At 35.4% G+C, this 26,265-nt stretch overlaps 2 protein-coding genes across 2 annotated transcripts; one reads left to right on the forward strand and one right to left on the reverse strand.

The window, feature by feature from the left end:
- The first annotated feature begins 1,843 nt into the window (after window positions 1–1,843).
- LOC142343255 (uncharacterized) lies at window positions 1,844–26,265 on the forward strand. Its single transcript, XM_075395039.1, has 12 exons — window positions 1,844–2,941; window positions 9,508–9,744; window positions 10,400–10,726; window positions 12,426–12,565; window positions 12,988–13,231; window positions 13,991–14,178; window positions 19,244–19,423; window positions 21,484–21,678; window positions 22,147–22,244; window positions 22,610–22,762; window positions 25,186–25,312; window positions 25,942–26,265. The coding sequence occupies exons 1-12, from the start codon at window positions 2,914–2,916 to the stop codon at window positions 26,053–26,055; spliced, it is 2,031 nt and encodes a 676-aa protein (XP_075251154.1). The 5' UTR covers window positions 1,844–2,913; the 3' UTR covers window positions 26,056–26,265.
- Window positions 5,173–6,094, reverse strand: LOC142342462 (methyltransferase-like protein 27). Its single transcript, XM_075393800.1, has one exon. The coding sequence runs from the start codon at window positions 5,960–5,962 to the stop codon at window positions 5,219–5,221; it is 744 nt and encodes a 247-aa protein (XP_075249915.1). The 5' UTR covers window positions 5,963–6,094; the 3' UTR covers window positions 5,173–5,218.

The raw sequence follows: 26,265 nt of genomic DNA on the forward strand, positions 1-26,265 counted from the left end.
TGTCACATAATTACCCCTCACATAATTACAGCAATTAATTACCCACGCCGATTCTATTGTTCTCAAGTAAACACTTAATAACTACACAAACATTGATTTTTTCCCCTCAAAATTTCAGCCTATCAGGAGCGTCTCCGAACCTACCCCCCACATTTGCACCGACTATACTACTCTTAATACATGGCAGCGGCTATTACTAATCTTAATACATGTCGGCGGCTATTACTAATCTCAATACATGTCGGCGGCTATTACTAATCTTAATACATGTCGGCGGCTATTACTAATCTCAATACATGTCGGCGGCTATTACTTATCTTAATACATGTCGGCGCATAATCTTAATACATGTCGCCGGCTATAACTAATCTTAATACATGGCGGCTATACCCTATCTTAATACATTAACGCCGCTATACCTAATCTTAATACATGCTAATTCATTCCCTATCTTAATACGTTAGGGAGGTCCCAAATCCCGAAAAATACGCTATACCCTATCTTAATACATGGGGGACCTCACCCCCCCCCCCCCCCCCCCGGGGAGTGTAGCTCACTATATTACTACTCACACCACAAATTTGTCACCTCCAAAGTGTTGGTGAATGGCTTTCTAAGAGTATAGTAAGGCATAGGGCTCTTAGAGAACTTAATGCCCTCCGAGTGCTACCTGTTTATTCCGGTTCTGAGGACAAAATCAAAAGTGTCGAACAAAAAATTGCATAAAAAGAACACATGACAAATATAATTGCTAAAACGTTGCTTGAGAGCAATCAATTATCAGTTAATATTACTAGCATGTCTAATCGTTCTTAAGCGGTTAATTACATCTCGTTTACATTAGTGATAGTTCATAATATCAAGTTCAACGGGTCATTATAACCAAATTAAATTACAAATTATCTCTTTTCGGTATTAATTACGCTAAAAACTTTTCTGATAATTACAACAACAGGGTTAAAAATTGGTTTTTGTTTTTGCGTTTTGGCAATTTGGCCATTTTGGTATTGGGGTTTTCGCCCTTCCGCCAAGTTCCTAACCCCGACTGACTTTGGAGAGTTCGGGAAATCTTTCAACTTTTCTTACTCTTGTACTTTGTTGATTAAAACAAGGGTTTCCTCGCCAATTAATTATCCAGTGCGAGTTAAAGCCCATTTTTCAAGAACCCCTCCCCCTCCCTTTGAAGTCAACCACCCATTGACAACATGCAATTTGATAACACACCAAATCATGATTAAATTTCAAAGCAACTAATTGGTTTCCAACCTTTGATTCGCACGCGATTGTTAATTGTACTCAAATCTTAGCTGGAGCTTGTAAATTTGGAGGCCAAAAATAATTAATAAAGTTTTAATTACTCTAATGAGCAGTTTAAATTTACATGTTGAATCGCCGTTTACATCACGTGTTCACTATATATTCGTGAGTAATTACTATATAATATTGTAATCATTACAAAAACTTGACTTCGGTAAAAATTCATTTTATTACTATTAAAACATTTTTACGACATATCTTCAAATTTTAACTTATATTCAAATTTGATCTAAAATCGTTGCAATTTTCACAATAGTGAAAAATAGAACTAAAAAGTGACGTCACTGTTCATGACATCATAATTTGCATTTTTTCTGATTCGAACTGTAAGTTTTCAAGTTCGAAAAGACTTTTATTAACTTGTTTATTCTTAACACTCTTTTAATCTTTTCTGATGATCACGATGAATCTTCTACAAATACTTCACAAATAAATTTTCACACAACAATTAAAAGTTCTAAGCTACAAACACGCATATACACAGCGAAGAATGTACGTTTGATTGTTGCAATTATGTTCTATTTGTACTTTGTGACTTTCTTTGTTATTTTTTGCTGCTCTGGTTAGTTCAGTTTATAAATAATAATGATGATAAACTATTTACTAACTATCAAGTCAATATACTATACCTGGTGAAAGTTTTGTTTCAGATTAAACTATAAATTCTTCGATGGCATGTATGTGTATGTATGGAATGTATATGTTTTTGTACACATCTAAAGCAACTATGCCGGTTTAGTTTTACCATTAAAAAGTTATAACTTCTATTCACTCCGGCTTCATACACGAAGATTGAACCAAAGCAGAAGTCTAAAATTAATCGAATTACAATCATTCTTTTATAGTCTGGATTATTTTGTAATGTACCATATTAAATACCAGAACCATTACCCTGGATAAAACTATTTTCCCTTTAATTTACTTTAAAATATTAATTCAATTAGTTTATAATTTTTCTTTGTACATAAATATACGGACCTTAAATCTCAGCTACAATTACAATTTTATCATCACTATCACAAATTTATGTAAAAATTGACCTACTTAAACCTCAATATTTTATCCATACATTTATAGTGAATGGAAAAAATTATGTAATCCAGTATAAAGAAATTCGGGATGGTGTATGTTAAAAACATTGTCAACTTTTAATGAAATCTGAGACAATAAAAAACATTTAAAAACCTATTGGCCGATTATTGACCGGTTGTTTGTTCAACTTGCATTCTGTTTTGTTTTACCATTTTATTGTGAACAATTATTACCGAGAGCGTTACAGGGAAAACCCACAAAAACCCCCTAGACAATAATAACTCAACTTTTAGCCCCGTTAATGTTCAAATTTTACTCAACTCAAATTTGTAACTCAACCTATTTGCTCAACTTTTATACTGTTGTTCTACCATTTTGTGAGGAGGCTTGCGGGGAAAATGCAAAATATACAGAACAAACGCGGACATTACAATACTTATTTTATTCAAAGTTACAATTGTGAAACGATGTGCTAGTATTTCTAGTTTTGCCCGCAGTTATAAACCCGATCCTTAGATTTACAGCAAGGCATTTGTTATAATCAGTTTAGTGGATGTTAGTTAAATGGGGAAATTGACTCCTCGACTAGAAAGTAAGTCACAAATTCGAAATTCATGTCCATTCATGTAAAACGATCTAAAAAATGGTATCTTGTTTAGTATTAATAGTATTAATTAGTTTTAGTTTTAGTGTATAGTATTAATTTAGTATTGATTTCTTTTAGTAAAGACTCTTAAGATAATTAAAAATTGAAATGAAGTTATCCAATTTTTTTTACAGTAAATTCCGAAATCCAGTGATAGTATTTAATCAAGTATTCTTTTTCTATTTTCTACAAGAGCAATAGGGGGCAAGATTGCCAACCCCCCCCCCCCCCCCCTCTAGTTCATAGAGATCGAAACGGGTGTAGATATAAGAAATTTAAAAATCGATAACCTGGGATCTTAAAAGCGTCAAAATGGTATTCTAACTTAAGGAGCAATAGTCGTAATAGATACTTATGTTGAATACAGCTTCACATTTGAGGTTCAACGAGTATAGCAATACTACCTATTAAATATGCTCTAGAGAACTGACCGCGATTGCAAGTACTATACAGCGTAAAACGGTTGAATGAAATCTAAGCAACAATCATCTGAAACAAAGATTGAGTATTGAGTTCAGTCGCAATTGCGACTGAAAATTGTACTGCTTTTCTAATTCGCTTTAAATTTTGCTCAAAATTTTTTGTTTTTTTAAGCCTTTTTTTAAACATCAAAACTAAGGCTTGAAAAATAAAAAAAAACTTGAGCAAAATTTAAGCGAAATAGAAGATAGCAGTACAATTTTTAAAAAAATAAACCAACTAAGGTCGAGCTAAACACAAACTGACTAAAGTGGAACGAATTGCTCCCGAATAACAGGCGGCTTAAAAGGCAATTTAATTTAGAGGGATGGGGGAGGGGGGGGGGGGGGTGCTGTGTAGCTAAATGTGTGCGGAAAATCCTACCCCAGAGGGGTTCGTGCTCGTGAGCTCCATATGACTGTCTGACATCTTAATCACTAAGCTCTGCAACTTTTGCTACTTCATCGTTTCGAATCGCCTTTATTTTAGCAAACAACTTTATTTCGGAACGAAAGCAAATGAGAACACGCTAGCATTGAGAACACGCAGAAGTGAAGCGTGAAAAAGTCACTTGAGAGCGAAGAATGTTCCAGAACAAAAGTGCAAAAACGGTCAAGCAAAAATTTTTTTCAAAAAAAGAGGCACGTTTACAGTAATTGCTTCAAACTTCGTTCGTGAGCAAATAAAAATTATACAAACCCAAACAGGAAGTCAGCAAATTTTCAAAACTAGTGCAAAAAACTATGATTTTGAACAACCATTGGTGATTAATTTTAGTCACATCCGCAAAATACAATTGATAGCAGCTTACCAAAACTTGAAACACAGTAAGCAAGCAAACTAACAGAATTCATTAGCTCATTAATCGTACCAGCACAGTAGATATCAACGAAGCACAAACGAAACAGTAGAACATGCTATAAAAATGAAATATTCTAAAAATGACCAGTTTTTGTTCTTAATGAATCCAATGTCAGAAACTAAGAAAGAAACAATGTTTTTAAATCCTCAACAGCCAAAAAATACAAAAAAATAATATCATAAAAACTTGTAATTTGATTTTATAATTTTCTTTTGCGCTCAGCAGCTTGTAGGAAAATTAAAATTTGCCAGTGACAAGAATGGGAAAGCTCAAATTGTACATAGTTTTTAAACGATATTATTCCGAAAACCAAACACTATAACTTGGTCGAATCAATTTTAAGTTATGCGGTGTGTGAAAACGTGATCGAGTCTTTAAATTCGAACAAAACTATCTTGCTACTTGGATCTCAATTGCTGATTTATGAAGTTTCAGACGCGGTAGATTACATTTAATCATTCGTTCTGATGTTACCTCAACGTTTCAGGTAAGTTAAGGTGTTATTTCGGGTAAATTAACCATAATTTTTTTGTTTTGGTTTCCTTTTCTGCCGATGTCATATTCATCTCTCTTTCAGAATATGGACAGTCTGAAAGTCCCTCCTGAAAAGTCCCCTCGGCGGGCACTTTGCATTTTTTTTGGATTTTCATATGCTCGCGTAAACAAATCAGCAATAAACTAATTTTTGTTAGTTTTAAAATAGTTCCGGAAGTCCTACAAGAGTTAAAGTTAACTGGTAAACTGATATTTACTACATAAAAGGTAAAATTTATAATTCATAGTTAAAAAGTTCAAAAATGGTTTCCTTAAGGGGCTAAAGCTAGAGCTAAATGCATTCTCCAAAACCTCAAAAAAGACCAGTTAAAATTTAATTTTAAAAGAACAGCATTTATAGAAATAAATCAGAGCTTTTTACAAACAAACACTGTACAATTAAGTGCTCTATCAAAACTTTTTCCAGCCAGCAAATGATAAGGCATCTCATCCTTTTGTTCAACGCATTCCAAAACTCCCACAGATTCCAGTTCTTTCAAATACTCCGGAAATCCATAAAATTTTTTCAGCTCTTCCGACTGCATTAAATCTTCCCGCACAGTAAAAATAAACAGTCCCCCGGGTTTCAAAACCGATAAAATATTTGGAATGCATTTCGCTGTTACATGCCCAAGGGTAAAGGTCCCAGCGGAAATCGCCAAATCATAAGAACTTTTCTCAATTTTGAGTTCTTCGTTCAAATTTGCTTCGATGAGGGAGGTATAGACGCCCAATTCGCCCGCTTTCGAAAGCATTTTTGGGCTAAAATCAAGAGCATCAATTTGAGAAAACCCTTCAGGTGCTAAAAGGCTCCCGACCAATCCGGTTCCCGCTCCGATGTCAATGACCTTTAATGACGACCTCTGACCTTTTGACCCCTGTGAGGTACCGGACGACTCTTCCTTAGGGAAATATTGCACAACGACTTGACAAACTGATAAATGGCCGACATATTTGACGTCATCTTCTATATCTTGATTGAAAGTAGTGGCCCATCGCTCGTACACGTTTCGTAAATCGCCATCGCTAGTTTCGATTCCAACGTGACCCAAACTTTCGTGTCGTCCGCCAGTTATGGGATCGGAATTCGAATGCCCGTCGCTATTTGACATGATCTAATACGTCGCGATTTTCAGTTCTCAATAAGGCACTTGAGACACTTAAGAACAGCTTCTATGTTTCGTAATTTCAAGTCTGAGAAAGTCTGAGATTGCTGAACAAGTTGATACACATACATTTATCTGAAGGCTGAGATTAAGATGATATGAGATATAATACAAAGTTTGTTATTATAACTTAGCTTAATAGGCTAATTATTGGTCAATTTTACCTAGCTAGGTAATTAAAGACGACCCCTTAATTGTTCACACGTATGTAATTTGTTCAAATTCCAATCATAGTTCATGTTTGCTGGATATTTGTTGCAGTACTTTACGTTGAAGTATGCCCACTGTGAACAAGATTATCAAATCACCCGATATCATTTTGCACAAACTAACGACTACAACCCTTTAAACAAGAGACACAAAAAGAGAAATTGTTAACTGTGGGTTTAATTTTGATGCTAAGATCTTTCCCAATCTCTAAAGACCTTTTTTTCAATACCATGTACAAAAATATTGTTAAATTTGGAAAAATTGAAAGGACAAAAAACTGGTACAGGTGGAGATTTTAGGTCCACATTTTGCTGTTAGTCACATATTGTGGGAGCAACTGGCTCGACTGGTGTTCTCAAACTTAATTCTTGCATAAAGTTCTTCGTGCAGAACGTATATCAGATTAATCTTTTGCATTTTTTTCTGTTATTGCCCTAACCCCCCCCCCCAAAGTCCATTTGCACCCCCACTTATACATGTTATAGCATATCACGCATATACACACAATTACGCACAAACGGCAGTTACAATTTAATGATGCAGCGAAGTTATGATATCAATAAATATCGGTCATTTAACTTTGCTTTATGACACTAATTTTCATGACAACCGGAAACAAAAAAACCCATCCAATTGTCTACCAGTTCCGGCAATTTATTCTGAGTAAAATAAGGGATCTATAAGGGCGAAAAGGTACATAATTGGGGGGGGGGGGGGGGTGGGGTATAAACAGACTGGTTATATAGGACTGGGGGGGGGGGGGGGGGGGGGGGGGGGTTGCAAAAACAGAAAAGATCCATTTTTTGCTTAATACCACTGATGATTTGTGGCAATATGTTTGTCTAAGAAGAGTAAACGAATTCCAAATATAAATTCAAACAGCAAATCAAAAATCCTGCATACGAATATGAATTGAAAAGATGAACAAATTATTCAGAGGTTCAACATAGCCGACAGGTAGATTGCCCGAAAATAAAGAGCTGCAGTATCAAAAAGATAAGAAAATAAACAAGACACAAAAACATAACTTTCAAGTTTTCTTACCAATTGCTGAGAGGTCATATTTTAAAGTAAATTGCATAGCTTGCTTTGTTTATATTAACGGTTTTCTATTAAATAAATTTCAATTAGTGTGATATATACTCAGTTGACCTTGTCTTCTTCAATTAAAGCGAGAAAAGTCTCTGTGAGCGAGGAAAGTCATTAATACAAGTGAAGTAAGTCACGTTGACCATACGGAATCAACAAAAACACTCGCTCCACTGAGAGAAAAATGACGTCACACACGCGGAACTCAGTGAAAACTTCATGTGTGAATGAACAAAAAGGAGATTTCATGTGAGCGTGACCTCAAGGTTGTAATAAAAATTTTTGACGTATTAAAAACTAAGAGAATGCTAATAATAGAGGGGTATCGCAGCTATTAAACAGACTATGAAATCGAAAACAAGCATAAATCGACCAACGTCGGAATAGTTGCTCTTGAACAACAGGCTAGGCAATTTAATTCAGGGGCTGTAGCCTACATAAATTTTCCTTTATGGGTGCAAAAAATTAGTTGCCAACGATGGGATTCGATCCACTTATCACTCACGTAAAAAACAAGAAAATCAAATCTGTTAAAATATGATAGAAAATCTGATCAAACTTTGTCATAAATTGAGATTCCGAAATAACCGTCTCAGCCAAAATTACTTCATTAAAACAACTAATACTTACTAAAACCACTTATGTGAAGTTTTGAAAAAAAAATACTTAAAGCTAAATTATGAAAAAAAAGCTATTACAAACAACTTGCACTAAAAAAACTGGTTAATTAATTTTTTAATATTATGAAAGCATATAAATCCAGAGAAAAATTCATTTCAGCCAAAAGGGTATCCTGATGCTCGCACAACAATAGGAAAGTCATAATAGGCTGAGAAATTTATCTAATAAGCAAAAAAGAAAATTGAAAAAAATTAAGAAAAATGGTTCCAATTTTCGCCGTCTTTCTGTCAAATTTGTCAACAAAAAAATGATTGGACGGTTGGCTTAGTGAGTAGCTAGCTACGGTTCAGGGATGCTAGCTTTAGCTTAATTTAAGGGGTGTGAGGTGAGCGCGACCTGTGTGGGGGGGGGTCTACTTTAGTTTACGGGTGAAACGACGTGCAAGGGGTGAAGATATTCGGGGTTCAAACAATGAATCACTCTTCAGACAAAGAATTTGTCTCCAAAACAGTTTCGGTGAACCGCATACTTAGAGTCTAGTAAGTTGAAATGAGAACTCAACTCCCTCTGAGCGTTACCTGTGCGAGAAGCGTTAGAGGAAAAATTGGTCAAGCAAAAAATTGCACAAAAAAGGATCACAGAACTAATATAATTGAGAAAAACTTTGTTTGAGAGGAATTAAACATAAACCGACAACTGGAAGAATTGCTATCGAACGAAAGCCAAGGCAATTTAATTCAGGGGCTGTAGCCTAGATAAACTTTTCCTTATGGGTACAAAAACAGTTGACCACGCCGCGATTCGAACAATGGACCTCCCGTTCCCTCACCACATGCACTGCCCACTCGACTACCAGGCCCTTCTTATTGCTATGCTGCAATCTATTTTATTTTAGTAGCAAGCTTTACTTTGGAGTGAGAGCAATAGAGATCACTCAAAAATGAAGAACGAAAGCGTAAAAAAGTCACTTGAGAATAAAAACGCAAAATGGTCAAGCGGTAAATTTGCATTAAAAAAGACCAACACGCTTACAATAGCTATGAACTTCGTTCAAGAGCAATTAATCACAACAGTCGGCGTTACCTAAAGCAGGCATTTATTTAACGGAACATTGCTTTACTCTCAGAAAACGGTTGGGCTTCCATTTCTGCTCACTTTGACGAAGAGTAGACTATCCCGTTTACAAGAAAGCGGCAAGCGAATGCATTCTAGAGTTAAAATTTTTCAATAATTTTCATTTAGTCGCTAAATTAAAACAAAACTAAAGAGCTTAGAAACAGAGATTTAGCAGTAGTTATGTCAATTTACCCATCAACAAAAAAGTGTTTAAGTAGAGACCCACTTTATTGCTCCAAAAATCTCTAAAAATTGTTTATTTGAACCCCCGTCTTTTAAAATAGAAAAAAAGGTGAACTGCCCATCTTAGCATTCGAGCCTGTGTCGTCACACAAACACTTCATCCACTCAAATAAAAATGAGATAGGCAAACAAAAACAATGACTGTTTTGAAAAGATAATGAACTAGAATTAATGTAAAAATAGTTCTCATTATTACCCACACCGTGTTCTAGTATTGTTCGAGAAAAAGTCAAAATCCTCTCGCAGTTCTCAATCATCATCAACAGTCGGCAACACAGGTACAAGTCCTCCTACACATACGGCTTCTGGAGGGAATAACGGGGGAGGGGCAACGGTGGATGGGAATGGGACTGCTTCCCTTCAGAGCAACACTTCTTCACTCACATCCGGATACGGAACAGGAACCAGTATATTCACCAGACAGTCATCTAACCAGTCTAGTCACCATGGTAAGTGAGGGAGACATAGTTAGTCCCATAAAGTTGCAACGCTATCGGGCGCCTCAGAGGCTAAATAAAATTCAAATTTAAAACACGCAGAGATCAGCAATTGGTTGTTCATTTGCATGCCTGGAGTTTTTCGAACGTTCGCATGTGTTGCAATTTTAACGGACTAACTATAAAAACATATTTTAATTAACTTTTTATTTTTCGATTAGTCGGCTATTTTTCGCTTTTTCCGGACCTATTTTGCATGATTTTTGACTTCATTTAGACTTGCATTTAGACGTGCACGTCTAGGCCAAGACTTGCATTTATACTGACAGGTGTTAAAAGTGGCATGATCATAGCTCTGAATCACTACTGATATAAGACTTGCAAATAGACGTGCCCAGTACTGATATTGACTTAGCATTAGGTACGGTACGGTTCCATTAAATAAAAAACTTTTTTTGTTTGCGTCATAGGAGGTCTTGTTTTACGATTATTCAGCTATTGTAAGCAAGGTTCAATTTTTTTAATAGTTTAAAATTTATGGCTTTGTTGAATCATTTAAAATTTTTTGGAAGGAAGTTCGTGACAACGTCTAAAAAATATAAAGAAAGAAAAAAGCTTTTGCAAGTATCAAAAAAATTTGCGACCTTTCAAACGCTGTTGATTTAAGGCGAGCACTCAAGTGGAACAGCAAGTGGAATCATATCACGAAGGCGACCGGAATCCGTCTCCACAATTTCCACCTCCCTCGTTCCACCAAGTGGAACCACCACTAAGGATACTGCCAGTGGAAACGGCGGTGGATCTCCCCGGCATCACCAGAACACCTCTGGTAGTCGAAGAAAACGATCAATTGGGTTCGATCCCATCTCAGAGGAACCGGGATGTCTTGACGAAAGAGGAGTGGGGGATTCCAGAACTGGACAATGTTTCGAGCAGTTGTTGATACAGGCGGAACTCCATCAATACTTGCCTCACTTCCACAACATTTTAGGAGGTTAGAATTATATGCGCCCACTTTCACGGCCATGAACAAGATCATACTAACCTTTATGATGTACCCCACCCTAACTATGTTGAAAATAGCCCAAAAATTATATGCTCCACAAAAGCTATGTATGATACAATTATGATGCCACCTCATTGAACTCATAATTAGGTGAACAGCGATAAAAGCATAAAACCAAACACTTCAAAAAATACTAATTCAGAACTCAAGTTCATGTTTCGGTTACAAATTTGTTGATTTTGGTCGAGATATGTTTTGCCTAGCAAAGTTTTTGGTAGATATTCTCGGTTCGGTCGTAGTAACCCCTACCTAACCCCCTCTTAGTGCGTGGGCAATAACAGAAAAGATCCAAGTTAAACATAGCTGGCAGATTGCCAGAAAATCACCGCAATAGCTTCGTAGATCTGCAGTCTCAAAATACAGTAAAAAAAGACCAAAAAAATTAGTCTTTTCATTGAACGCTGAGATGTTATAATTTGATTAAGTATCTGTATAAATTAATGCTGCCTCTATTGGCTGCTCTCAAATAACCATCATTTAGAGTGTCACACATGCACTTGACCTTATCTCTTTGAATTAAAATAAATAAAAGTCAATTTCAAAGTCAGGTAGTCATTTTTGAGAGTGAGGTAAATCACGTGTGACCAAAAATTTAATCACGCGAATGATCAAAAAACTCTCTCCACTGAGAGCGAAAAATGACGTCACATACGCAAGTGGCTGTGACGATTTGAAGTGGTTGTGACGTCATATGGTCGTAACAAAAATCTTGACAAAATAAAACATAGCAGGACAAGTCCTGACGAACAATTCAAAGAATTTTCATTGACTAAACAATAAACTAGACCTAGAACGGACTATGGGTGAATTGGGAAAACCATTTCTTAAAAAATCAGATCAAAAAAATTTTTAAAAAATCAATGTCAAAATGCCGCATGTGAACAAAAAACCACTAGCGAGAAATGGAAATTTGATCCGTTTTCTCACTCTACTTTAAATTTAGAGCGAAAAAATTTCACGCCGCAAAACCACTCGCATTTTCGCTCCTTTTCCTGTTTCGGCGTGACCAAAATCACTACTCCAATTTGACTTCAAAAATCATGAAAATGTGTGAACAGATCTTTAAAAAAAAGACAGCGCCACAATACAATTCAAATTCTTTGAATTGTAAAAAAACCAAGAGAAGGCCAATAATAGCCCTAGCTATCGCTGTGCGGCTATTAAAAAAGATCATCGAATCATATGTTCCGCAATAACCAGAACTTGAAAAACAAAATTGCAGCTCCAACTGAAGCATAAGAATAAAAACCTAGAGAAAAAGCTTTCAACTACAGACAATGGAAGTTTCATAGAAAGTTTTGAAATATTTGAAACAAGCTGGTTAAAACTTCAATTGTATGCGCCAGTAAAGTTCACTTGGTTAGAAAATTGTTAAAGCTAGTAAAAAAAGCCTGTAAACCCAGCTTAATAGAATAGATCCGAAAAGTGCGTGCATTTGACAGCCATTTCCCATTTTCAACTATCAATTTCACTTCAAAGCATGGAAATCCCCCCCCAGTCACAACTTACATGTTTTATATAGCACGTGCACCTGGGGGCGAAAAAGATTTAAGCCCACTAAGCTGGGGGGCCAAAACAGAATTGATCCAACCTATTAATGAATCAACAAGTGTAACTTGGATTTTAGTGAGGACGCTACAACAGGCGCGATTTGTGCTTGAGGGAGATTTGATTCAAATAGGGATGAGTGGACCTGAACAGAGGAGGTTCAAACACTTCTACGACAAACTCACCAAAAAGCCAAATGCATTCACACGTATGAAACAGGTAACCACAACAACAACAACAACAACAACAACAACAACAACAACAACAACAACAACACAACATAGTACACAGTCCTAATTAGTCTTCTGATTGTTTCTGACTTTGGATAATTCCTCAAAAAAATTACAATTGGGAGTCTTCCACTATTATATTAACTCACCCCACCCCACCCCAAAAAAAACATCAACTCATACCCTATTCTTACACCATGATAGGCGGAGTCTGGGGAGAATGGAGAATAGCCGACCTGAGTAGTTATATTTCTGGCCTTTCCAATTACACCCCCTCCCCATTATGCTCATTTATGGTAGCGGGGCGGGTTGGGGGGGGGGGGCTTATACGTTATGTGACTCCAAGATGAGGGCTTTTATAACGGGAAAGACCCACATTTTCTTATTTCCTTGGTGTAATTTTTGTTGCAGATGATGTTTCCAAAAAGCAAATCTAACTATGCAACTTGGTCCATGCCAATCAGAACTATCAAAGGTAACAGTAGTAACAGTAACAACCCTAGCAGTACAAGTCAAAGCAAGCAGACATCCTCATCCAGGCACTATCGTAGCAACCACCACCCTGTTCAGAGGGCACAACAATCAGCAGCTCCTCACATGAACAGCAGTCGACATCACACTTCTGGTCCCAACACTCACGACGAGTTCATTTCAGGTACATCTCTTAATCTATTCCTTTCTATTCAATTTTTATTTACCCTAAACTGGGTCCCTTCCTATACTGCCCCCACCCCCATTATTGTATAATTACAATTGCGATAATGGAGGAGGCGGGGCAAAACCAATTGGACAATTGTCGAAAAACTATATAATTAAACCAAATCGATTATTAAGAATTGACAACTGGTGCGCATATTCATGACGATTTCTCCTCAGATAAACAATTCTCAATCAATTGTCATTTGTTGTGCAAACTCAGTTGCCAAAAACTACATTAAACCAACGATTAAGGATTCCATGTTTGCTGCCAAAGGTCAACTTCAGGAATCAAATTTGGAGTATTTTTTCAGTTTTGTGTTAATAACATTTGTGGCAAGACAGCAGCTCTGAAATTGTTGCAATCTGAGTCAAAGTTAACATTTTCATAAGTATAGGTTACGTCACTCTGATGACGTCACTGAAAAAATCTGCCATTCATTGAGAATCTAGCGCAGCTTTCGCAGATATCAGCCAGAATTACGAATAACCTTGCTTGAAACACGCACGTTGCAGGTTTTAAAATGCCGACAGCTTCGCAATGCGGCACTGTCTATCACAAAATGTGAAACTTTAAAATCCCGCAGTCCTGCGATCCGGCTATTTAAAACTTACAAATTAGTGCTCCAATAGCATTTACGTAATTTTTTTTTACAAGATTTGTGAGCCAGATAAAAATGTATCAGAACTCAATAATGCGTTTTCTGTTCCAATTTAGGTTCATCTGATGTGTTTGCGGACGAAGGCGAAGACGCAGGAGGGGCAGTTTTTTCCGTGCCAAGCAGTGCTGCACCCTATAACCGGGTCATTATCCCGTGTGAACAGATTGTGACCAAATCCACTATAGGGGAGGGTGAATTCGGAGTAGTCAAGAGCGGTGTTTGGACTAATGAACAAGGTCACAAGGTAAGACTTACCACTGAGCATCGAAGCAAGTTCAATGATTCTAAAGCTTTCGAAACCGGATATATAAGTAACGCTCGGCGGGTATTAAGTTTTTTTAGGTATATGCTTTGGTAATGCAAACTTTATTACAAAAACTTTAATATAGCCTTTTTTCATTTTTTTGCAAATTTTTCTTTTTTTGTTCCGACCCACATGTGGGGGGAGGAACTATATACTCAAATGGGTTTTTTTTGTTCAGTCAATTTTGGCCGATCAATATAATAATCGTAGAGTGTTCTGAGTGATATCATTAGAAGCCAGTCCAGTGTAGAATATGGAATTAAAATTTTTTTTTAAATTTTCGCTTTTTATAGGGAGTTATCGAGGTTTAAAGTTTTGTGAATATAAGACGTATTTCAGCTGTTTTTATTCATATTTTGTCCAAATTTTCGTCAATTTTGCTAAAATATATTACAATTGTTAACTGTAGTGTTACGGATTTTATCTCTAAAGATAAAGGAGCGTTGCTGATTTGTTCGATACGAGTTTTTTGGCTAGAATTTAAGCTGAAATTTTCAAAATTCAGACTTTTTTTCGTCAAAAATGGGGCAAAATTTGCTTTTTTCAGCTCACTTGCTTTAAATTTGCTGGAAGTAGACAACTCAAAACTACGACCAGATTTTTTTTAACTCAAAAAGAGCTAGTTGTACTCCCGCTGGCTTTAAGAATCTTCTGGAATGATAATTTTACCAATTTTTTGCAAATTTAAACTCGATAATTATACAAAATGCAATATTTATTTTTGGCAAACTGTAAAATTCAGTACAAAATTGATCTATTTCGCAACTATTTAAACAACTGAGTGTTTTGCTAGACGCGCAGCAACATCGTGTCTTATCTTGATCTCACTATGGATCCTTATGATAAAAATTGTTTAGATTTTATTGGCGCGGACCTTTTTTTTTAAAATATTTCCGCTATGTAAATGTTTTTTATTTAAATTACGGAAAAGAATGTCAAATCAGGCCTGAATTAAGAAGCAGATACTATTTACAATAAACGAGACCCAACGAAATTGTATTTTGGAGTCAAGCTCATGGTTTATATGGCTGTGACAAATTGTTTTCGTAAAAATTATATGGACTTCTTTTGTTTTGCTTTCATTTTTATACTGTTTGTAGCCCAGTGACTTAGTGTCCCCAATCAAAGATCCAGTTAGGTTTTAGAAAGTATAAAAGAACCTATACATTTTTTTCTGTTGATATCTAATGTCTTATGAATTTGAATATATTTGTTTTGGGAATATATCGGTGGATTTTTGAAGTTTGCCACTATTTCATCATATTTCTGTCAACTTCGGGCGTAGTTCTAGTAAAATGAGAAGGAAACCGAAATCCTGTGAGTTATAAATTAATGTCAGTAACGGTTTTATTTTCAAATGATAGTTTCTTTATTTTGGTAATACGCGTCTTCAGTTTTTCCTTTATTTTTGTTCATATATGCATATTTTATGAGTTCATTTTGTTTCCTTGTCGAATTATCATATTATTGACAAGACCAATTAAGGGAAGACATTGTAGGGAAAATTCACAAAGTTGTATAAAAAGCTCCATCTGGACATTTTAATTGTTTTTGTTGAATAGTTTATGCTTTTTGGGCGGAGACACAGTTATCTCGCAATACTTTGTGGGTTGTTTTTTGGTTTTGCCTGTGTTTGTCTTCCTTTCCCTTGTTGTGCGCCATATACCTAATGGCAATAGATCTTAATTGCTTCCCCCAAGACTTATATCTCAACCTAGTTAAAGATTTCAGTTTATAGCTGTTTGTTTTAATGACTTTCAATTTAAATTAAAAAAGATTTCATCTGTCTCTTTTTTGCTTTGATTTTCGTCACCATGTAACTCAATCTCACTCATAAGAATTCCCAATTATTTTTCGTTGATTCAAACAGTTTTTGCGCTTGGTTATTTGTGGTGACTGAATGCTTCGACCATTTAGTTTCATAAAAAGTGATCGAGATTTCTATAATGTTGAATTTTTTTGGGTTTCTGTTGTCATGTCTAAGAAGTCCTTTCATAGGGAAGAATTGTTGATGTTGAGATGAAGGTGAAAGGAAGATTTAGAGTTCTTGCAGTTAACATCTTATAATTATAGTGCCTTCAACAGTGTCATGTCGTAAATTTGAAGTTTTGTCTTCTTTATAGATTTGTTTTTTGTGGGCTCGTGACCTTGTCTCAGTATTAGCAGGCCCAAATTTCTCCCTGAGGTGTTGAAACTTAATCCATTGCTTTTTGTTGTAATTCTAAGTCTGTTATGATTTTTGAAAATGTTTGCAAAAATATATTTGAGGTTTTGAGCTTCGTCCTTTTAAATTAGTTTTTCGGTCAATTTTTAGATCAGTCCGTGTAATCACAGACAAAAACCCGTTTCCATTGAGCTATAACTTAATCTTCAGAAAAACTTTAGATTGAAACATTTGTTTCTCGGCTTTATAAATAATATTACTACGAGATTTTAAAAAATGTTAGATTTTTATATATTTGTACGTTTCAAAGGATTTTTGGATTCTTTTTATATCATAAAAATAATCGTTAATCCCATTTGCTTTGAATTTTTGCGCAATTGAACATTGGACAATAACATGTCTCAATTGCTTCCTATGTAAAAATAAATAAACGTTTTACTGGTTTCAGTTGATATCTAATGACATTAATAACTGTGAAATTGTTTTTAAAAATGGAAGTATTTTTGAACTTCGCTCCTATTTGCTCTTTTTTCGACATGTTAACCAGTCGCATTGGTGACAGGTCTCAAATCTTTTCTAATGAAGTATAGGTTAAATTGTTGTGTTTTGTTTTTTTATCTGATGCGAGTTTGATCTTGTTATGATTTTTTTTATTATAGACATCGTTATAGACAGTTATAGACAGTCTGTTATATTTTTGTTATAGACAGTTTTAGTCGTAAATATTGTTTGTTGTTTGGTTTTTATTATTGTTCTTTCTAGTAGTCCTATTATCAACAATTTTCTTTGGCCCTTTAGCGTGGCGTTATTGTATTTCATTGGTTGTTTATTGAACGATGTGTATGTTATTGAAAGTTTTCTATCTCTTCATCATTTGGTAGCCAGTTATGTCAAGAATGTGGATGAGCGGGGTCGGAACATTATGTGCGTACGCACATTACCGAGCCGCCTTGTTTTAATCTTTAGGGGCAAATGAACATTTTTCAGGGCTGGCTTATGGGTTAATGAATAGTTTTCAGCGAAAACCAAATAGTTTTGAAGACATTATTATCTCAAATTTTAACGACTTTTCATGAAAATTCGCCAATTGTGAATTTGTTAGACCTTTTTCGAGTTTTTTTAAAATCTTTAGAGGTCAATGAATATTTTAAAGGGCTTCAATATGGTTTATTGGATAGTTTTATTGACGGCGAAATAGTTTTGAAAATATTTATATCATGGAATTTCAAGCACTTTTCACAAAATCTGCTTTTTTTGTGTTTTTGTAAAATCTTGTCCTATCTTGAGCTCTCTTCTCCCATCATTAGCTGCAAGAACTTCAGCCATCTATTTTTGATTTCCGCTAATTTATAGAATTCTCGTCGTTTTCCTGTTTATCTGATATGCACAAACAAACTTCTGCTGGTCTGCAGGAAGGTAGTTATTCTGTAAATTTTAGCAACGATGAATTGGTGTTGATGCCATTATTATGAATAGTTTAGAGAAATTTGGAATGATTCTTATACTTTTTTTTCCCAAGTTTTTGGAATTTTTAAAATCAATTTCAAATTTCTTGAACTCAAGCCGCCAATGAAAGCTTTTTGAGCTTTTGTACTGCCTCTAAGAGTAATTAATAGAAATAAAACGCCGGTTTTGAAGACATTGACATCAAAGCACGAAGCTATGTTGAAATTTCTGCATAGTTGTGTTTGCCGGCTTCTGTCCATTTATCAAGCATTTTTTGTCTTTTTTCCAATTTTTTTTTACTTTGATTGAAAACTATGATATTCAAAACAATTATCCTGAAAATGTTTACATTGCGACTGTCTTTATTGTTTTACTCAAATTTGTGAAACTATGTTTGTCTTTTTTATTCGTGATGTTCATTTGTTCAGCTGGTTTGATAGTGGATTATTGGGTTTTCATTCATTAGTTGGATTGGTTTTCATGACTTATCCTGCTATGATCATAGTATTGTTATACAGTACAGGATCATAGCAATTACTACTGGATTTATCTTTTGAACAAATTTGTCCGCACAAACTATTAAGCCTAAATTCATGTGCCACTGAAATAAGACAACTTTCAAGGCAAATTTAATTACGCAAATTAAAAATTTCAAATTTTCAAATTAAATTGCAATTTAATTTCAAATACCCAAAAAGAACCAAATATAAACCCTCTGACCTGTTAATAGAAGGTTCTTGGAATAAAAGCTACTGCACACACTGCAGCAGCAGTAACAAAATGTTAACTCCATTTGTTAATAATGTTTGAACAGTTTTCTTAATAAAAACATTTCTTTTGAAACATAGAACCCTTTCGCTACCGAATAAAATCTACTTGTTGTTAGGTTTAAATCCATTGCCGACGTAAATACGCGCACTAGTCAGTTCAAAATGTTCATCAATTAAAACCAACTAGAAAAACTAGTAAATTTGTTCACAGCGAAATAATAAACCGACAAACGGTTGCTCTCGAACTACATGCGGGGCAACTTAATGCAGAGGGGGCTGTAACCTTGATAATTTTCTATGGGTTCGAACACCCGACGTCCCGCGCATAAGTCTGAAGCATTAACCACTCGGCTATCAGATCCTTGTGCTGGCTTACCTTAAAATCGCTTTTGTCTTAGCAACAGACATAATTTCTGAACTAGAGGAATTGAGATCACTAAAAAAATGAAGAAGTGAAGCGTGAAAAAGTCACTTGAAAAGTCGAAGAATGTTCTAGAACAAAAGCACAAAACAGTCAACCAAAAATTTTGCATAAAGGCGACACACGTTTACAATTATTGTATCTAACGTCTTTTGAGGGCAATTTAAAATCTCATCGGTATTTAGCGATTCAGTATTGTTTTAGGTCCAAGTTGCAGTGAAGATAGTAACAGCTGTGAATGTGGGCGAGAGTGGGGGAGGGGGAGGCTTCCCAGATTTCATGAAGGAAGCAGCTATTATGCAGAAACTAGAGCACAAACATCTTTGCAAAATGTATGGATTAGTGATAGACAACTTCAACTATCACAAGCAGACACTTATGCTGGTAAGAGTTGAGATACAACTTTAATTTAAACTATTTCTTGCTTTCAACCACTTTGAAACTGTTCTTCCTATTTCCACTTGAGCACTTCAAATATTATTTTGTTAAATTTGATATCATTAAATCTTTTTTTAAAAAAAACAAGACGACTTGGAACTAAGATCCGACACAGTGTTAGTCTCCAATGATAATGGGTTGACGGTGCGCACTTTTATCAGACAAAAAATCTTGAAAATCAGTGCTTTGAAAGAACACTGATTCATTAGACTCGACGGCTCGATGATAAGAGTTTGTGAATTATGCTCCAATACCTCTCATCCACAAACTCTAAAAACACCACAAAATCAAATCAAACCAAGTCTTCAATCTTAAAATTGGAAAAATCATCATCACAGAGGTAAGGTTTTCCAAGCAAACTCCCGATATATTTTTGACAAAATCAATAACCAAAACATAACCAACTAACGTCGGGTGAATTGCTCGCAAACGACTGGCGAGCGGTTGGCTTCGTCAGTAGCTAACTACGTTTTAGTGAGGGTCTATGGCAACGGTGGGGGGGGGGGGTTGTGCGGGGTGGGGTGTGTGTTGGGCGGGGGAGGGTTAACATCAGATAAACGATCTTCACATAATGCCCTCTGGGCGCTACCTGTTTATTCCGTTTTTGAGGACGAAAAGTATGGAACTTCGTTTGAGAGCAATTAAACACCTAACCGACTAACGTCGGGCAAAAGTCTCAAATGACCACCGTGGGAAAGTGGTTGGCTTTGGTAATAGCTTAAAGAACAAGGGAGTCCAAACATCCCAAAATTTTTCATCAAATCGTGAATTCATACCTCTAATTATTGTCTAAGTGTTGGTATCTTTTCAAAATTTTTGACAAAATTTTCGCTTAACTGTTTTGACTTTTCGTGTGACTTTTACGCCCTTGACTTTTTAATTTTGCGTTATCTAAAGTTCTCTCTCATTCGCAAAATGTCAGCAGCTGAACTCAAGTGGCGCCAGTTCACTACTAAAAATTAAATGACAAGTGAGCCGAAATTGACTTAATTTTTTCTACTTTAAATTTTATTAGTGGTTATAGTGGTATAAAATAACCTCTAATGACTTGATTTAGTTACTCCCCATGGAGTGAAAAAAAACTTGAGGAAAACTAGGCACACAAGCACAGTTATTAAAAAAGTTTCTTATTTTCTGTTGTCATGACTCATTCATTTGTGTTATCAGATAATAAGTTTTAAAGTTATAATACTTTTGCCGATTGAAATGAGAGGAAATAGGGATATGAAAATCTAAATTATTGTCGGTCTTAATGATCCGATTTATGCAGATGTAAATTAGAATCTTCAATCCAAATTAAAATTCAAACAAATAATGAAAATAAATAGAAACTACATAGATAGGATAACTCGACCCGTGGCTCTACAAATTCAGAAGACACCCAAAAACCGCCCTGACGAATCTAAATAAAAGGACTGAAAAATACCAAATCAATTGATGGGGCATTTTTAGAAACCTCGAGCTTCAAAGTAAACACTCCCATTGGAGCAAATCAAATTGAACAATTCACAACTGGAAACGCCAAACTTTTGAATACCTGTTGCTTGCTCAAAATGATCCAAAATAACGCATACTAAAGACTATAGGAGCAGAACTGAAATATGCAGCAAGGGCATAAATAAGAATAACGTTCTTTAAAACGGGACGAAATACCTAATTACATAACCAAATTGTTTTTGGAAGCACATAATTTGACCTAAAAACAAACATCCATAGACAAACAAAATTCACTTTACATATGACCGTAATTGGTCAATAATTGAGAGAATCTATAGAGAAAAACGATAAATGAAAATGATAAAAAAATTTGGGACAATCGAACGTCGAATTATGAAAAATTTGGGAAACTTCGGAGGTTCACAAGAATACTGCATCTAGTAAGTGCTAACTATGCAAGCGGTATGAGCGTAAAAAGTGCTACAATGCATCGAAAATTGACGAAAAAACATCCAAAGTTCGTTGAACTTCACTGAAAATGCTCATAAATTGGAGGTATTTATTTTCAGGTGACGGAACTTGCACACGGTCGGTCTCTGTTAGAGGCTCTTCTAAATGACACAGAAGAGTATCTTAAGTTTACAGTTGATAGATTGTGTCTATTTGCCACTCAAATATGCTCTGGAATGGAGTACCTGGAGAGGAAAAGACTCATCCACAGAGATCTCGCTGCCAGGAACATTCTAGTCTTCACATCACACCTGGTTTGTAGTGTACTATATCACAGATCACAGAAATCCCAACCCCCCCCCCTCCTCCGTCTCTCATCTTTAGCCAATTCTCTTCCTTATGATACCCTTTTATTAGTGCTAAAAAAAACGCATTAGTTAGTTCACGCATAATAATGAAAACCAAAATTTGTTCACGGAAAAAAGTTTCCTATAACCTCTAGTCCTATTTCGTTATAGCTATACAGTTTCCTTCAGCTTAATGTTACATAATTTTAATAGACCCAATGGGCATTTGCCATTTTTGCATAGTAACATGCTATTAAGCAACAGATGAAATGTAACGGGGGGGGGGGGGTCATAAAAATTAACGGGTAGAGGCACAATATATCATATGTTAACTATATATCCTATCCTCAATTCTACTACCCCATTTGTATCCCTGCTGCTAAAATAAGGAAAAACAAGGGCTCTAAATAATACTAGTTCATTGTCTCTTTTCAGGTGAAGGTGAGTGACTTTGGCTTGAGTAGGATGCTGACTCAAGGCAAGGACTATTACCAAACTGAGATCAAGCCCAACCTCCGACTACCCATTGCATGGTAAGACAATGAACCCAATTTTTGGTTTATTAGTTATTATTTATATAGGTTAAAAGTGAAAGGCTATGCCACAATTACACAGTTATTGCGTCTAACCTGTTTACCAGCGACATATTATTCAAATAAAACAAAATTTATTCGAAGAGAAAAGTTACGCCTGTATGGACATCTGAAGAGACTACTGCCTCCACTAACACTGCCTCGGAAAGATATTTACGAAAACCAGATGAGTTACAAGATTAGTGTCTGCTGCAAACTATTCTCAAAATGATATTTACAAGACAAAACTAAAATTAACTTCCATAAAAATTGCTAAAATTATATCTTGAAGACAACTGTTTACTGAACCAGTTGAACTTTTCCAGGTGTGCTCCGGAGTGTGCCAACTACCTCAAGTTCACCTCAGCCAGTGACGTGTGGGCATTTGGGGTGACACTATGGGAGATGTTCTCTTATGGAGCCCAGCCATGGCCAGATCTGCTCGGGAATGAGATTATACACCTCATAGACCAGCCACGGTAAGATAACGACTATTATCCCTTTATCACGGAACCTTATAACTGACTGAAATCCTTGGGTGAAATTTAGATTTTTGTTGACTGCATTTCTCTATGTTAAAAATTTCGTTCAAATTCCAGTCTCAAACAACTGTGAGATCTCTGTATGATGATAACACAATATCAAGACAGTACACATTTGAAGTATCGAACTAATAACAACCTCCTTACATCTGACAATAAAATTAAATTGTTTTTTTTTCTCATCGAGACACTCATCACATTTGCTCCTTGACAGTACGACAAAAAACATCACCCGTAGTCTCAAAGCAGCCTTCATTTCTTAATTGATTAACTGAACGCAAAACAAAAAAAATGTTATAAAAGGTTATAAAAGTCAAAAACATTTCAAGACATTAAAAATTTATAAATAGTAGAAGGAAAATTTTGAGTTCAAGAGTTCAAAGGAGAAAATGAAGACAATTTTTCCTTTGAACTCTTATTTCAAAAAGACAGTGCTTCATAGTTGCTTTCTGTGACTTTTTGCCTGAAACTAATTCCAATTGAACAACTATGACACTCCTGACAAACACAAAAAATATATAATATTTTTTTTCCAGAGAACGATGAAAAGACCAAACAAAATTCAAATACTTTGTTCATCTTTGCGCAGATTTCTCTGGCTTCCCGAACAAGCCCATTTGTGTGCAAATTATGGTCTCTGTTGTAGATTTGTTGAATCAACGGAGTAATTGAGAATTGCTAACACATTTTGCATCAAATAGTAAGATAAAACAAATTTTACGACAATAAATTTTCCCAGTTCATGCGGGTACTTACGCTGAGCCCACATTCCATAGTTTATTTGACAGTTGACATCGTTAAAAGTTTGCAGAGTGGCACAAATCTGGGATACTTGCGAGCGGAACAGCAGAAACCCCATCTTTTAGCGAAAAAAAAGTCATTTTGTATTCTGTTGATTATTCCCGATGCTTCGAAAAATTTTCCAAATTAGGCTCTCAACTGGGTTAGAATTTAGAAAAAAAATACTCAACTGAAAATGTGGAGCATTTACTCGTACATTTTTGCTTTCACTAAAAAATATCTCTGGGGATTATATCTCAATTTTATAACTTTTGGAAAATCTTTTCCTTGTAAATATGTATAATTTCACGCGATATCTTATCACCCTGCATCTTAAATTTTATTTAAGCTGTTTAATTTGAGATTAAAATTGAAGGCTTGGCTTGATCAAGCAGGAACGAGAAAAAAAACTATCTGAGGAAAAACGAATAAAATGTTTCTTTTTCAATTTCTTTGACTTGCTTGATGCTTGCGATGTCCAGTTGGACCCCTGTTCATTACGAATTCAATTACTCATGTACCCGGCCTAGTGAAATGTTGCTAGGAGTCCGTCCAATTTTATTAATTCAAATAATAAGATAAATTTTTTAGAAGTACAAAAAAGTTTTTTTTGCTGCTAAATAATTTCTAGAACGATGTACTCCAGGTAATCAATATTTCTATTTGAGGGAGCAGTGTTGATTCTAATCCCTAGATTATATATAGAAACTTTGAAATAACATCAGAAACAAATAATGAGAAATACAAAAAAAATGTTTTCCAGCATTGCTCCGTGCTTCTCATCTGATGCTTGGTTGACTTTTGAACATATCCACAATTGATCGAAAAATCATTGAAACATAAAATAAAGATAGTTTGTTTGATTGTAAAATTCAAAATTTTGCGAAAATAAGACACATTAATTAAATCATTGATAAGGCAATTGGTTTTCATCTGGTCAAATTATTTTTAATATGAGGGTCCTGAAATATTCGTTTTTACAAAATTTAAGTCGCACTCAAGGTTGCTCTGGAAAAAATGTTTCAATTTGAGCTTCGAAAAGATTGTTTCAACTCAAAAAGACGTTTCAACTCAAAAAGAAATATGTGAGAACATTCTGTGCCACGCAGTGTCGCGCGAGTCGTCTTTTTAAATAAACTTTAAATTTTAATAGTTAAAATGCATAGATCAGTGACTTCGTATACCGATCGGCGAGCTTGGTAAATGAATTAAAAGGCCACACCAGCTCTGTGGCAATTTTGATGGTACAATAACAGCTTGAAAGGTTTAATTAAATCCTCTGACACTCAGAATTTTTCAAAATCTTCGAAAAAGCTCTCCTTTAATGATCGCACCCAACTCAGCAAGCGGTGCAGCCCCGTAAAACAATCAATATGTGATAACCTTTTGAATTATGAGGTCGACCCGCTTGTTCTTGCTTAACAAGTATATTTATTTCAAGTTGTTAATTTCATTGTGTTGATGTGGCAGGAGTCTATCTGTCAAAGCCACGCTCACTACAGGTCCATGCTGATTAGCCTCTGTAGAAAAAATTCTTGAATGTCTATAAACCAATTATTTAATTCAAAATGATGTTTCAGTTCTGAGAGACTAGAGCAGCCTCTGAGCTGTCCCACTAATCTGTACCATTATCTCATGATGAACTGTTGGCAACACGAGCCAGACATGCGCATGACATTCGCCCACATCTCCAAGGAGCTTCCTAAGGTACCAAAGTTTTTCTTCCAAAGTTTTATTCGTCCAGGAATATTTCCTCCTCATAAATCCCTTCACACACTTTTGAAAATTTTATGATCTAATTCAGAATGTCAACCAACTTTGCTCTTTTAAGGATTTTCTCCCAAAATTTATAACCCGCCAATTTGTTTAGCAGTTTTTTAGACCATAATTTTTGAGATATTGTAAGAGCTCCAAGAAGTTTCGAGGTTCTAAAGTGACTCAAATTCTACACAGCTTAAAAATTCATTAGCATTGAAACCATAAACATAAACCGACAAATGTCGGACGAATTGCTCTCGAACGACAGGCGGGTCAAACAATTTACAAGGGGGCATATGAGACAAAGCTTCTAAGTGATGCCTTCACAATCAGTTTTATTTTAGCAAAAGACTTAATTTCTCGAGTGCGTGCAATTCAAATCAATCACAATATTCAAAAGTCAAGCGTGAAAAAGTAGATCGAGAAGTGAAATTGAAAGAATGTTCTAGAAGAAAACGGTCGAGCAAAAATATTGCATAAAAAAGACCAACACGTTTACAATAATTGCTTCAAACTTCGGTAGAGAGCAGTTAAACATTAAGGTCAAAAACTTTAACTGTGATACATTTTTTTTGTAGTACTACCCACAGATAGTGGAGGCCAAAGTGGACTATGAGAGTAAAGACGGAGAGGAATTGAGTTACCTCAAGGGAGACATCATCTACGTACTTGAAGAGAGGTCAGTCACCTAGATTACAGTACTCAACATCTAGCTTTTCTTTACCTTCACAAAGTACGGAATGTATTCCAAGCTTCCATATTACACACATTGATTGACGTAAGACGTAAAACTGTAGATTAATTTGGCAAAAAATCAGGCGCTAAGTAGTACATCAAAGTGACCGGGTCAATTGGAGCTTCAGTGAAGTTCTCTAGTTCTTTAAGAATTGATGCAACAGGCA

The sequence above is a fragment of the Convolutriloba macropyga genome, chromosome 7 (assembly GCF_964194025.1).
Source record: "Convolutriloba macropyga chromosome 7, txConMacr16.3, whole genome shotgun sequence".
NCBI classification, from domain to species: Eukaryota; Metazoa; Xenacoelomorpha; order Acoela; family Convolutidae; genus Convolutriloba; species Convolutriloba macropyga.

Excerpts from the sequence above, each read along its gene's own strand:
- LOC142343255 (XM_075395039.1), top strand. The coding sequence starts at position 2,914 with ATGGGGAAATTGACTCCTCGACTAGAAA. Across the intron at positions 9,745-10,399 it reads TAACCAGTCTAGTCACCATG|GCGAGCACTCAAGTGGAACA; the intron begins GTAAGTGAGGGA and ends TGTTGATTTAAG. Across the intron at positions 19,424-21,483 it reads ACAAGCAGACACTTATGCTG|GTGACGGAACTTGCACACGG; the intron begins GTAAGAGTTGAG and ends ATTTATTTTCAG.
- LOC142342462 (XM_075393800.1), bottom strand. The coding sequence starts at position 5,962 with ATGTCAAATAGCGACGGGCATTCGAATTCCGATCCCATAACTGGCGGA.